General features: G+C 34.9%; 1 protein-coding gene and 1 pseudogene across 14 annotated transcripts in view; one reads left to right on the plus strand and one right to left on the minus strand.

Moving 5' to 3' along the window:
- The window catches only part of LYST (lysosomal trafficking regulator), a 217585-nt gene that overhangs the window by 66087 nt on the left and 136002 nt on the right, over positions 1–15496 (minus strand). For 11 of the 13 annotated variants that reach the window (XM_017953541.2, XM_017953525.3, XM_017953547.3 and 8 more), the window contains 7 exons: positions 13620–13781; positions 12786–12977; positions 11026–11204; positions 8512–8718; positions 1263–1439; positions 613–689; positions 286–474 (listed from right to left, as the gene is read on the minus strand). In XM_017953541.2, the coding sequence (XP_017809030.2) occupies positions 286–474; positions 613–689; positions 1263–1439; positions 8512–8718; positions 11026–11204; positions 12786–12977; positions 13620–13781 (1183 nt within the window). The remainder of the gene's footprint in view (positions 1–285; positions 475–612; positions 690–1262; positions 1440–8511; positions 8719–11025; positions 11205–12785; positions 12978–13619; positions 13782–15496) is intronic. The other 2 variants (XM_017953559.2, XM_017953553.3) reach the window with 1 other exon arrangement.
- On the plus strand, positions 3273–6102 carry LOC101019924 (annotated as a pseudogene). The gene has a single exon (XR_002519100.2). The product of XR_002519100.2 is annotated as an L-lactate dehydrogenase A chain-like (transcript).

Consider the following 15496-nt stretch of genomic DNA (forward strand, 5'->3'; position numbering starts at 1 on the left):
TCCTGTTTCAGTGATTTCTCTATTCTTTTACAAAGACCATATTTTTAAATTAAGCCAATTTTACCATCTAGACAAGCTAATGAGCCTCTCATTACTTTTCTTCCCCAGAATTAAAAAAAAACTCGTATGATTATTCTTTAAGATGAAAAAAATCACAAATGATTAAACAAAAAAAAGTTTAATGAAATGATTTTATGAGTCTGAATTCTGGAATACAAATTCAGTTTAACATCAATATCTTAAATCTTCATGGAAGACAATTTTAACCGTCCTCCCGCAGCTTACCTATCATGTGTCAGTTGCTGAATAAGTTCCTGCCAGTGTCTGCTGGCACTCAAATCTACTTTATACATTCCTCTAATGTGCTGGATCACCTTTTTTCTCTCAATTCCTTGGGAGAGAGACACTGCCTGGGTGATATCTGCAGCTATTTTAGATATATCCTTTGATTTTGAATCCAGACGCTGAAAGAGACTAAACAAATAATAAGATTGTCCATAGTTAAGAATACATGGAACGTATTTATCAAAACATGATACTTTAAAACTAAAAGTATATGTGAAATCTAATAGATTCCTAAAAGACACGCCTTTGGAACATACAAAATCTTACCTTTGTTGATTATTATTAACCGTTTTCTGCCAAGTAGCTTTATTCACTCCTTCTTCAGTTTCATATTTCTTTTGTTCCTAAAATATTTAGATAATATACTATATAAAATTTATTATTTCTCACCTAACATTGGCACAGAGCCCAACAAACTCATTTTAAAACCCAGTTAACAAAGGAAAAACGATTGTCCCTAGGAGACCAGAATATTAAAATAAATGAACCATCTAAACAATGTTATATGTTATAATTCTGTGTCTATACAATTTAGGTCACATAAATTAGAGTAGAATGGTTAACCAGGGTTGCTAAACCTGATGAGTTTACATAGTCGCTTGTCTCCTTACTCTGCTTTTTCATTAAAAACCTCTAACTCAAGGTATGTTTCAGCTTGCTTGTCACTTTAAAAGTCTTCCCTTCACTGAAGGCTAACGATAATGGATACTGATGACCACAGAGAACAAAGTGCTCCTTAAAATAAGCCTATTTTTCTTCTCTCATAGAAAAAAGCAGTACAGTATATAGGAAAAATAAAATAAAATAATCACCTCAAGTTCATCATCAATGATACTCTGTTCTTAAAAAAGTAATGTCAATCATTCTTTATCTATGATGGAATCTCCTAAGAAAGTACTATGGTTTCATTGACTCACCTCTTTGATCATTTTAATAAGGTCTGCTTTTGTTGATGCACTGGGAGGGATGCACTTGTGACCACATAACTTCAAAGCATTCATAAGTAGTTCTGCTGTGTCTAGCTCTTCTTCAGTCAATTCATCTTGGTGATTATGTATCAACTCTGACAAATACAAAACTAACTTGGCTCCATGCTTTAAAAAAAGTAATAATTTTTTAGTCATTTAGAATTTTAATTCTTACATTTAAATTACTTAATAGTAATTAAATTATATTGCTAGATTTATTTGGTTGCATCTGATTTGAATAAAGCACCTACAAAAGACATTCTGAGGATAATTACAGAAATCTGATTATGCACTGAATATTTGATGACAGAGGATTAATGCTAATTTTGTTAGATGTAACAATGTTATGGTTACATAGGAAAATATTTTTAAAAAAGAATTTAGAGGTAAAATATCATAATTTCCATATATATGTTAAAATAGTTCAGAAAAAGTAGAAATGATGTCAATATAATAAAAATAGTAACTGTTAAATTTAGGTGATCATTCCATGGTATTTATTATACTATTCTTTCTACTCTCTGTATGTTTGAAATTTTTTCTTATAAACTATATTTTAAAAAGCAAGCAAGCTAGCCAGCTAGCTTTTGGGGAAAGAATTTTGGAAAGGACTTGCTAAAGGAATACAGGAAATAAAGTGGGATAAAGGAAAATAATTTTTAGTTTTTCTCACAGAAAAACTGAACTAGAAGGGAAAGCTTCCTTTAGACCTTAAAACTTATTTACTCTTCTTCCTTTGATTTCTGCTTAGTAGAAGAGAAGTTGGTGAAATTTCTAGAACTAAAACCTATCTTTAGCTTGTAAGCATTCACTACTCCCTAGGACAAAAGGTGAAAAACTCTCAAACTGGTGAGATCTACGCAGACAGTTCTATATGTATATCCATGGAAGAGTTGTTTTAGCCAATCTTTTATTAACAGGCCCTAAAACCAAAATTTACAGTGTTACTTAAGATAATGACAATTGTCCTTTGCAGCACAAACTGAAACCAAATGTCGATTCGTGACTTTTTAAGTGGCCCTTACATGCTGTAGATATTACACCTGACTCTAATGTGTACAGCATGTATTATTTAGACAATAATTTTGTCAACAAGTTAAACATATATATTTTACTTTAAAAATAAGCACTGACATGAATATCGCTGTATTTAGTTTTATGACATTTTTAACTGTGAATAGTATTAAATGTCAGAAAATGATCTGGAAATGATTACATTTTGGGTGATATTTAAATTATCATGCTGAATCATATCATGTCATTTCCCAAAAACAAAAGATGAACATATGCAATAGTGAAAATAGCACAGCTCATTTTAATGCAACATTTTAAATTAGTCAGAGACAGCTGCTACCTGACCAAAAGAGAAAAATGAACAGAAGCTCTGTGAGTAAAAGGCCCAAAGAGTTGGCAAATAAATAAAAATGGTAAATGACTGGAAGATTTTCCTAAGTGTGTCTTAAAAGTAATGTTCTTGATATAACTTTAAAAATATTTCAGTTTAGCATTCAGTGACACTCTAAAATTATCTTGAAAAACTATCCGAAATGTTTTTATTCATTGTGAATATCTAAAGAAACACATGATTTTCTTAAACACTGAAGTTGTTTCTAATATCTCATTTTAATACCCTCTGATCACTTACAATTATCATTTCAGGGACTATAAAAGTGGTCATTTTTTTGGAACAGATACCAAAAAAATCTTATTTTCGGCCCTTAAAAAACTGATTTAAGGAACTGAATCTGTTAAACATGAATCCTTAGAAAATAATAAAGTGCTAAAATATGTAAAATATTTCTTTTCAAAGAAGGTTCTAATAAGGAAGAGTTCTGAGTGGACTACAGAAAGGGAGAAAGGTTTTGAAGAAGGTATAGAGTGATCTGGGTCATGGCCAAATGAAAGGATAGAATAGGGATATGGATAGACAAAGGAGAGAAAGGTGTTCTGTGCTGGTGGACAACATGAATAAAACAGCATGACAGTAAAAATAAACAGGATGTGAAGAGGTTGCAAGACACAAAGATATGATTATCTTGAAAAGAAGAGGGTCAGCAGGCTGGAGTGTTAATCAGAATCAAGTTGTGATGGCAGAAAAGAAGCCTGGGGCTTAAAAAACCCAGGCAGATTCCAAATGAAATACAAATTAAATGTATGCAGCTGTGAAAAGGCATAAAGAAGATCACTCTACACTACTATGTAATAATGATCTCTAGGATATATTAAGTGAAGAAAGTAAGGTGCAGAAGAGTGTGTATACTTTGCTATCTTTCTTTGTGTTATGAAGTAGGGGAGAGAATATTTACATGTGTAAATACATGTATATATAGATTTGCCTGTATCTTCAACAGAAAAAAAAGTCAGTTACCTACACAGAGTGGGAAAGAATATCAGGAGAAGAAAGGGATAAAAGCTAGAACCTCTCTGAATGTGCTGTTTCACAGCGTTGCTTTTAGAACCATGTAGACATTTCACGATTAAAAACAAAATTAAGCAAACAAACAAAACCCCAAAGGAATCCCAAAAAACTATAAAACAAACTGGAAAAAAAAACCTACCTACCTACCTACCTAATTGGTTGAAGTTGGCAGCCTGACCAAATAAACTATTTAAGTGCTTTTATAATACAGTATTTTCACTGTATATGACCATAACAGTATGCTAGGAACAAAAAGAACCACAAAGACATCTTCAACTGCACTCAGCAGGATTGTTATTAGTGATCATGTTGGTCATCTTATTTTGAAAATGTTATATATGTAGAAAGACAAAGCAAATAAGTGATTATGTTAATATTAGGAACCAAGATATCAACATTAATAAGAAATACAAATAAAAAAATCCAAGAAAAAGTGAAAGCGTCAGTACAAACTCATGACTTCTTTGTCTTTCTAAAAAAATACATATTTCCTAGCTTTGTCCACTAAAAAGCCTGAGAAGAAACGACAACCCAGTAGAAATAAACATACGTAGTCCTTAGATTTGTAGTCTCTAAATGCTATCATCTCCTTAAAAGGAAATAAGGCCTTCTTGGGAGGGAAGTTGGGTTCTAGGTTTGGGGAAGGAATTGTATAAGGTGGGCCTGGGACATTCTTCTGTGCCAGAAAACAAGAAGTTTAATCATATTAACTTGTTAAAATGAAAAAGGCCATGTCGACCCAACAACTTGAATCTACAGAGGTGTTAATTTTAATATCAAACCAAATAATGATTGCAAAAGACTAAAACACATAACATTTATTTTAAAATACCTGAGTTCCTAATGATACTCCAAAAATAAAAACAAATACAAAAATTAGAGGCCACTAGGGGCATGAACTCATCATTCTAAAAATTAATAAACAGGGAAGGAAACAGCATTTATCCTGCCTTTCCTTGACTGACTGTACTTAAAGGCAGCCAAGGTGCTGGAGCCGCTGCCCAAGAGTCCGGATCTCACTGCCACGTGCCCAGACACCCACTGGACATGCATTCCCGATTCCTTTTGTTTCCAAGTCCAATATGGAAACTCTCGAGGATCAGCCGATTCATAATCTTCTAAAGGAAGAAGAGATTCCCCAGAATAAGATTACCGTTGTTGGGGTTGATGCTGTTGGCACAGCTTTTGCCATCAGTATCTTAATGAAGGACTTGGCAGGTGTACTTGCTCTTGTTGATGTCATGGAAGACAAATTGAAGGGCGAGATGATGGATCTCCAACATGGCAGCCTTTTCCTTAGAACATCAAAAGTTGTCTCTGGCAAAGACTATATGTAACTGCAAACTCCAAGTTGGTCATTATCACAGCTGAGGCACATCAGCAAGAGGGAGAAAGCCGTTTTAATTTGGTCCAGTGTAATGTGAACTTCTTTAAATTCATCATTCCTAATGCTGTAAAATACAGCCTGAACTGCAAGTTGCTTATTGTTTCAAATCCAGTGGATATCTTTGACCTATTGTGGCTTGGAATATAAGTGGCTTTCCCAAAAACCGTGTTATTGGAAGTGGCTGCAATCTCGGCTCAGCCCAATTCCGTTACCCAATGCAGGAAAGGCTGGGAGTTCACCCATTAAGCTGTCATGGGTAGGGTCCTTGGGGAACATGGAGATTCTAGTGTGCCTGTATGGAGCGGAGTGAATGTTACTGGTGTCTCCCTCAAGACTCTGCACCCAGATTTAGGGACTGATATAGATAAGGAACAGTGGAAAGAGGTTCACAAGCAGGTGGCTGAGAGTGCTTACAAGGTGATCAAACTCAAAGGCTACCCATCGTGGGCCACTGGACTCTCTGTGGCAGATTTGGCAGACAGTATAATGAAGAATCTTGGGTGGGTGCACCCAATTTCCACCATGATTAAGGGTCTCTATGGAATAAATGATGATGTCTTCCTTAGTGTTCCTTGCATCTTGGGACAGGACAGAATCTCAGACCCTGTGAAGGTGACTCTGACTCCTAAGGGGCCGTTTGAAGAAGAGTGCAGTTCCACTTTGGGGGATACAAAAAGAGCTGCAATTTTAAAGTCTTCTGATGGCATACCATTTCACTGTCTAGGCTACAACAGGATTTTAGTTGGAGGTTGTGCATATTGTCCTTTTTATCTGATCTGTGATTAAAGCAGTAATGTTAAGATGGACTGGGAAAAACGTCAGTTCCTAAAGTTAGAAATAGGAATGGTTTGTAAAATCCTACAGCTATATTCTGTAGGTACTATATCCTGTGGGTAGCTATATCCTATAGTACCATCCTGTAGGCTGGATGGTACTAATCTTGTGTAGTCCTAAACTGGTTGGTGTGAAATAGTTCTGCCACCTCTGAGGCACCACTGCCAATGCTGCCCATGCTGCAGTTGCCCCTTGAGCCAGATGGATGTTTACCGCGTGTTATATAAATAACATCCTGGCTCCTTCACTGAACATGCCTGGTCCAACATTTTTTCCCAATCAGTCACATTCTGGATCCAGTGTATAAATCCAATATTGCATGTATGGTGCATAATTGATCCAAACAATCTTATTTTGTGAACTATATATATCAGTAGTGTACATTATCGTATTATGTAAAGAGATCTACATATAAACAATGCAACCAACTATCCAAGTGTCATACTAACTAAAACCTACAATAAATCTTGTACAGTGAAAAAAAAAAAGAAAAAAAAAGGTAGCCAAATAGTTGACAAGGGAAAGTTCTTCCCTATAGAAAAGTCAGAGCTTATAGATGTTGATGGAATGAGAGGCTTAGAGATATCACTATTTTGTAACTCTAATGAAAAAGTGGATCTTGGCAATTATCAGTGGTTGCTAAAACTATTAGGTTAAAGACAATATCCTCAGTCTTCGTGGGTGAATAAACAACTGGCCTTGGTGATGAAATGGATTGAGAGAAGAAAAAGTCAACGACAACAACAGTTAAAATTTTCAAGCTGAAATTCAATAATGATTGACAGACATGAAGTAGTGGGAAGACATGACAGACATGAAGTAGTGGGGAAGGGAAGATGGTATGAGAAAAAGTGGACTGTTAACACTGCAGTTGAATTTTGATGGATAGCAACTTTGCTGAGCATAAAGGAAAGAAAAAAACACCATTTCAAATTCTCCACAGAAGGAAAATACAGGCTAAATAGGCTTCTGTCTTGGGAAAAGGAAGACAGTGCCCTCAGTGTACTTGAAAGTGTGTTAATACTGGAAAAATCACCTAAAAGTATCCCTTCCAATAGTTTTGACTCCTAATATGATTTAATATACCCTCTCTCATCTCTATTGAGGTATAACTTACATATAATAAAGCATACATATATTAAGTGTTTCTATGAGTTTTGACAATTGCATACATCCATTTAACCACTACTCAAAATAAGATCTTATTTTTATCACCTCAGAAAGTTCCCTTAAACCTCTTTCCAGTCAATTCGCTTTCTCACCATCCCCCTTCCACAGAGGCAACTACTGTCCTGAATTCTATCATCATATCTTGGTTTTGCTTGTTCTTTCAGATGAACAGAATCACAGATTGTACTCCTTTGTGTTTGGCTGTCTCTTTCCCCGCTCAGTGTTCCTGAGATTCATCCATAATGGTAGGTGTATCAGTAGTCCGTTCCTTTTTAAAGCTGTATAATAGTCTATACAGTGCTGTAGAATAGTCTATATAGATTTCTCTCTACAGGTAGAAAGAAATCACAATTTGTACATTCTTCTGTTGGTGAGCATTTGAATATTTCTAGTTTTTGGTTATTATGAAAAAAGGCTGCCATGGATATTCTTAAACAAGTCTTTCAATGAATATATGCTTTAATTTCTCTTTTAGGTAAATATCTAAAAATGGAGTAACATGGTCACAAGTTAAATATGTTTAGGGCGCGGTGGCTCAAGCCTGTAATCCCAGTACTTTGGGAGGCTGAGACAGGCGGATCACGAGGTCAGGAGATCGAGACTATCCTGGCTAACTCAGTGAAATCCCATCTCTACTAAAAAATACAAAAAACTAGCCGGGCAAGGTGGTGGGCGCCTGTAGTCCCAGCTACTCGGGAGGCTGAGGCAGGAGAATGGCGTAAACCCGGGAGGCGGAGCTTGCAGTGAGCTGAGATCCGGCCACTGCAGCCTGGGTGACAGAGTGAGACTGTCTCAAAATAAATAAATAAATAAATATATATATATATATATATAATTTTATAAGAAACTGTTAAACAGCCCTCCAATATGGTTTAATGTACCTTTTAAACTTTCCAACTACCACTCTTGAAGTGGTAAACTTTATACACTCTGAAATTCTTTTAGGTATTTTGGGTTTGATTATTCCAAATGATTAATAATTTTTTTCTATTTTAACTGACCACACATATTTTTGAGATACGTTGTATGTATTGTTGTTTGAGCTATTCAATATAGATGTTTCACAGGTAATATAATGCTTTTTAAAAAGCCTCCAAACAATCCTTAAAGAAAACACTTCAAGATATGTTAACACATTACAAAGTATCTGACAGAAACTCTGAAACAGAACTTCTTAATTTAGGCACTAGAAAAAAGACTGGGAAATAAACACACAGGTTAAATTGAGCCTGTGTAAAAGCACCTAAGGAAAGGCCTTAGGTTAAATTTGCTTGGTAAGAAAATTATAAATTAGGCATGAAAATTCAATTTAATTTCAGTTCTTGTTTTATTCAGACTTTATATTTCACCAAAAGTTGTACTTATCTTATCAAAGCTGAGACACTTACTTGTAGGGATGGGCTGAGACAGTCTCGCAGTATTTCCTGATGATTTGGTTCATGAAGTATTTCAAAAATTTGCTTTCTCTCTTGTGCAGTGTGGGCTGGTGACAAAATATGCACTAGGAGTCTCCCAAGCTGCGTTCGGAAGGTCTCCTTACAAGACCACAGAATTTTAGTCCATTGCTGCTTGGAACCACTGGCTTTACTTGAACCCTAAAATCAATCAAGATAGGAATGAATTAGGATCAGACTGCTTAAGCAATACCATGCTAGCCTCAACACAGCCCTAAAGAAGATTATAGAACATGTTTTATTCCAGATTGGTTTTCATAGTCAAAATTAGAAAGATATATACATAACCATACACACAGGAGTTTAAAAGAGATGGGCATACAACGTTCATAGCAGCATCACTCAAAATAGCCAAAAGGTGGAAACAGTCTGAACGTCCATCAGTGGATGAACAGATAAACAAAATGTGGTATATACATACAATGGAATATTATTCATCCTTAAAAAGGAAGGAAATTCTGACACATGCTACAACATGGATGACCCTTGAGGACAGAATGCTAAATAAAATAAGGCATATACAAAAGGACAAATAGTATATGCTTCTATTTATATGAGATATCTAGAACAGTCAAATTCACAGAGACAGGAAAGTAGAATAGTGATTACTGGGTAATGGAGGAAGGGGTGGTAAAAGTTATTATTTATTAGGTACGGAGTTTCATTTGGGATAATTAAAAAGTTCTGGCCAGGTGCAGTGGCTCACACCTGTAATCCCAGCACTCTGAGAGGCCGAGGCAGGTGGGTCACCTGAGGTCAGGAATTCGAGACCAGCCTGGACAACATGGCGAAACGCTGTCTCTACTAAAAATACAAAAATTAGCTGGGTGTGGTGGTGGGTGCCTGTAATCCGAGCTACGCGGGAGGTTGGGATAGGAGAATCGCTTGAACCTGGGAGGTGTAGGTTGCAGTGAGCCGAGATCGGGCCAGTGCACTCCAGCTGGGGAGGCAGACTGAGACTCCATCTCAGAAAAAAAAAAAAGTTCCTAGAGATGGATGGTGGCAATGGCTGCACAATAATATGAATATACTTAATGCCACTGAATTGCATCCTTAAAAATGGTTAAAATGGTAAATTTTATGTTAGGTATACCTTACCACAGTTTAAAAGAAGAGATGGATAAAGAAGCTAAAGTCCTAAGCCATGAAAAAATTACCAAAGGCTCAAAAATTATAAATTAAAAAAAAAACTATCAAAGAGCAATGATAAATAAGCCTACACTGATTTTGCAATAAAAAAGAGAAAGGATTCATAATAAAGACTCGAATTGTGCTACTTTATTGAGTGTTAGTCACAAATTAAGCACTGCATATAGCAGTGCCCCTTACCTGTGGTTTTGCTTTCCACAGTCAACCATGGTCTGAAAATAGTTACGTACCGTACAATAAGATACTTACTCACTGTAAAAAGAGACTACATTTATATAACTTTTATTAAAGTAGATTGTTATAACTGTTCTGTTTTATTATTATTGTTAATCTCTTACTGTGCTTAATTCACAAATTAGACTTTATCATAGGTATGTATGCATGTGAAAAAACATAGTATATATAGGTTTCAGTACCATCTGTGGTTTCAGGAATTCACCAGGGGTCCTGCAAGGTACCCCTGAAGATAAGGGGAAACTACTCTATGGGTTTACCATAGAGTATTCCCTAACAATTAACCAATTGTTTTAACAATGGTCCCACTAAGCCTAGCCAAATGCTGATCAAATCACTTGTACGTGGTTTAAAACTGGAAGCAGTACATTCAGAATTCATTCTGAGTTTTAGAAACAGCTCCTCTCTAATTACGTCTAGTCCTAAGGACTCTGTGAGCGAATCTGCACTTGGTTTTGCTGTTCAGAGCTAAAACACCAAAATCTAGTTTAGATTTAGAGACTGGCATGTCATGATTTATGAGTGCTGCTAGAATTAGATTGGCTTTTGCTATCTATGTAGTAAACTGACCAACTTGTTCCATTGTGTCAACTGTAAGTGACCCACAGAAACCCAAGTGAGATGATGATAAATGAACCGTGACACTTATCAGTATTCTCTACGTAATTTTAAAGGTGTTAGATACACTTAGGCCAAGATCTAAAATTCATAATAATTCAGAAAACTGAGAGTAAGGAGCCATAAATACAGTCCTGTAAAAACAATTAATGTAAACTCTCATAGTAGTCATCAATGACGACGATCTACTCTTTTCTGATGCTGATCTTACTAAACTACAACACTAGAAAATAGCTTCTAGGGTTACAGGCTTAAAAAGTAATGCTGCATGAGTGGAGTCATTTTGGAAAGGGTGAATTAGCAATATATATTGTTCTCGTCCGAGTTTTAAAAAGCTCTCTGAAAGAGCACAAAGAAATACGATTGTGAAAACGTATAATACAGTCAACATAAAACCTCTATTTCCTTTGTGTGAATGAACGTTTCACATGTAATTAATTTACTTACAATAGATACTTTGAATCCTTCTACCAGATATGTAAAAATTTCTTTCTGAAATGGATTGAAAACAGAAGACTGTTCATGATGCATATTTTCCTCAGAAATTTCAGTCTGGAAAACTGAGGTCTTGCTTTGAGTTACATTTTCTGGAGTTCTCAAAATGTCAATAATGTCTGAATTAAACTCTTTGAATTGAAAAAAAGAATACAAGGTTAGTCATATCACTACTATCTAGCCATTATAAATAGTAATAATACTGGTAAAAATATTGTTTTTAATTACTAATTCAGTTATCACAATTTAAAAGTTTATCAGGTGTATTAGATGTAGTAGATACACTCTAGTAGAAAGTGAATTCATGTAAAATAACAGAAATTTCAAAATGCATGTCATACAATTCCAAATTAAATATTTATTGGCTAATGAAGGTAAGTTAAACTGCAAAATGATTCAAACCATGAGATTATTATACAAATCGAACATAAAGACCATGTCATATTTACAGGAGTGGATCTACAGAGCTGTTTCTCTGCATGTGCTATCCATTTACATGCTGTATATGTAATAATCATGGTTCAAGAGTTTAGTCTGGGAGTCTGTTGCACAGAATGTACATTAGAAAAGTTAAAAAAAAAAAAAAGCTGGGGACAATGGCTCACGCCTGTAATCCCAGCACTGTGGGAGGTGAAGGCAGACAGATCGATCACCTGAGTCAAGGAGTTTGAGGTCAGCCTGGGCGACATGGTGGAACCCCATCTCTACAAAAAAATACAAAAATTAGCCGGGCATGGGGTACACACCTGAAGTCCCAGCTACTTAGGAGGCTGAGATGGGAGGATTGCTTGAGCCCAGGAGGTAGAGGTTGCAGTGAGCTGAGATCATACCACTGCAATCTAGCCTCGGTGACAGTGAGAACCCATCTCAAGAAAAAAGAAAAAAAAAGAGAGAGAGAAAGAAAAGTAAAAAAAACTAAAAAAAGAAAAAAAAACTTGAGTTTATCATGTTTTTCTAGTGATTAACAATTACTGTTTTCTTTTTCCTGTCTTCCTGGGGTTACCCGAACATTTTTTTAGAATTCCATTTTGACTTATCTATAGTGTTTTTTTAAAAACAATTTTCAGCTTTATTGTAATATAATTGACAAACAGAAATTGTATATAATTAAGATGTTTTGATATATGAATACATTGTCAAATAATCACCATAATGAAGCTAGCTAACATATCTAACACCTCACATAGTTACCATTTTTTTGGGTGTGTGGTGAGAACATTATTTATAGTGTTTTGGAGTGTATTTCTTTGAATAGCTTTTTTTAGTGGCTGCTCTAAGTATTACAATTTAAGTATGTACATATATATTCATTAGCCAATATAGAAATGCAAATTAAAACCACAATGAGATATCACTACACATCTGTCAGAATGGCAGTTCTGCAAGATTCATTGAGGGAAACTGGGTAAAGGATATACAGGGTCTCTCTCTGTATTATCTCTTAACTGCATGTGAATCTACAATGATCTCAAAAGATCATACTGGAAGTGCCATACGGTTTTAAACTGGTCAATCTGGGCTAGCATTGAACACACTGAAAGTGGACTTTTATTTAAGACTTACCAGTTCCAAATAAGAAACTCTTAATAATATGGATGTTAAGAACTGAAAAATAATGTTGCTTAAACATCTGAAAACTAACCAGTTTCCTCTTAGATTACTTCTCTTTCATTTTAAAAGCTGAAGAAAACAAACTAATCCTATAGTCTTACCTTGATAAATAATCCTGTTGACTGCTAAAACGGTGAGCCTCTGTAGTCTCTGTGCAAGTTCCGTTTCAGTCGCCTGGCTAGGGTTCTCCTGGCTCATTCTCCGTTGCATCATCACATGAAGCTCATCATTTGCCACTGAACGCATTTTCATCAGAAGCGATTCAGTTTGAGCAAGCGGAAATTTTCGAGGACCTTCAAAAGTATATAAATTAAAACATCAAATGCCAGTGTTAATAAGGATCAAGGAAACTATTTTTGCTGAAACTTTTTGATTACCAGACCGTGAAAACAACCTTATTTACTACAAAGTCAATTTATACAAAGGAGAGAGTGATTAAGAGAAAATGATGTTTCTCCCTCTTTCAAGAAGCGCAACAGTACTTTTGGTTTCAAAGTCCTAAATAACAATGTTGAGGCTAGTGACATAGCTTAGTAAAACAGATGTCATTTGGCAAAGTTCAAGTTAAAAAGTATTAAATGGGCTTAACTAGTTTAGAACATTTTGATAAAATAGTTTCAAATACTGTTTCACTTCTTTGTATTCCAAAATCAAGTTTTAATGCACATCATTTTTTAGTAAGAATATTACTATTTCTGGATAATTACTGTTGTTGAACTTCATAAAGTAGTTTTAAAAATTGTATATAGTGACAAAGTAGAAATCAGTCAATGACAGTGAAGAGATCAGAAAGGTGAATATAATTCCAGTGATTTGTTATTAAAATGATTTAGAACACATGCATCATTTGGAATTCAATGCTACAAAGGCATTTCCTGAGAAAGGTTTCCTCAGACTGAACACAGAGGAGTGGCATTCCTGCGCCATTACTGCACCTGCTCCAGGAGGTACAACACAGGTAGTGCATCCAGGAGAAAACTGGGGGGATGAGTCTTGATTTAATGAACTGAAGGAGAAGGGCATCGGAAGTTGACCATAGGAACCAAAATGATGTCTTGGTAGATGAGGAATAATAGAACCCTTCATTGGAATTGAACCTTTGTTTTAAATTATGAAAACATATATCAATTTCTATAAATAACCTCTATAAAAATTACATATGACTAAATTATCACAGGTTTTAATGACTTATCCTGTAAGCTATTTAAATATTTTAATACTATTTTAGATTGCTTACTATTTTGGGTAATTAGTATTCTTAATCAGTTAATATATTTTGGTAGACAGTCACTTTTGAGGCAAAAAAAAAAATACAAAAATTCATATCCTGTATATATTCAAGAGTTATACTGTCAAACAATATACTGAGTTTAAGCAGATTCTTCCTAATGTCTACATCTGACAGCTTTCATGCTGTATGTGCAGCTGATGATTGTAATTCAGAGGTATGACAATACACTGAATAAGGAAATGTTAAGTAGGTCTTTTTTAATACTATGTATTAATACTAGAAAAAGTGGGAGGGTATTTCAGCACTCCTGCTGTGAAGCCACACAGAGCTAGTGTGGCCTTAAGCACATTTCTTTCTAAACCTCAGTTTTCTCATACATAAGATGCAGATTAGAAAGAAAACAGAGCTTACTTCACAGGTGGATATCTATCACTATCTGACACTGTATTAAATATATTTGTTTATATGCTTATTCATCATTTCCCCCAGTACAAGTTCCATGAAGACAAGTAATATAGTAACTGGTACATGGTTGGTACTCAAGAAATATTTGATGTTTGATGGTTGAATAAACGGATAAAGAAAGAGTCATTTTGTTGATAAAATAAAATAATGAATGTAAAACGTAATGCCTGTCTAATTCTCACAAATAATAAAATACTTTTAATGGTTAATATTATTATTGGTTGAAATATAAAGTTCATTTGTATGTGAATTACTAATATAACTGTGTGTGTATGTGAGTGTATGACAATTTAAATATATGTCTAGCATTCTAAATAATATCCTGATGCTGACTACTTCTACCTTCATGCATTAAGAGTGATGTGTAAAGTTTTTCATATTAATAAGCAGACAAGTAAAAAAATACATTTAAAAGTGTATATTGCTACCTTATTTATACTAGCAAAAATCAAGCAAAAAAACCTTTGTTTATCTATAAAAGTTAGATTATCCACATCAAAATAACAGATTATTTTGCAATCATTAAAAATAAAAGAATATTTATGTTTCTTAACATGGAAAAATATCTATAATAAATGACTAGAAATAGAAATCAATTTATAAACAGTAGGTAGAGCATGATACCATTTAGGTAAAATTACATAAAAAGGTATGTATAGATACAGATAACTAGACCAAAAACAGATATAGAGGCTAAGGAATCAGAGCTTTGCTCACTGGGGTGGCAGGCAACTCAGAGTTGCTGAGCAGAAGAATGGTAAACCTGAGTGAGGTTGTAAGAAGATTAATCTGACAATAAAATAGTGTCTAACTCCGTTAGCAACGCAAGAACTTAAGGTCTAGATGTAATGAGAGTATTGCTGAAGAAACTTTGGTCCCAAGTCATGGATATCCTGGGGTTCAAGGTTTGAGTAAATGTGTCTATTATCAGAGTCTGGTGTGTGGCCACAGTGGAAGCTGCAGCTGCTGGCAATTCCCACAACTTCTGCTGAAGGAGGAGAGGGTGGCAGTGGGGTTGGAGGTGTCACTCATCTCAGTAGTTTTCAACAAATGCTAAATGAATCTATTTAGGAATCCCTCCCACCACACCTAAACATTTATCAGTAAAGACAACAG

The sequence above is a fragment of the Papio anubis genome, chromosome 1, assembly GCF_008728515.1.
Source record: "Papio anubis isolate 15944 chromosome 1, Panubis1.0, whole genome shotgun sequence".
Taxonomy (NCBI): Eukaryota; Metazoa; Chordata; class Mammalia; order Primates; family Cercopithecidae; genus Papio; species Papio anubis.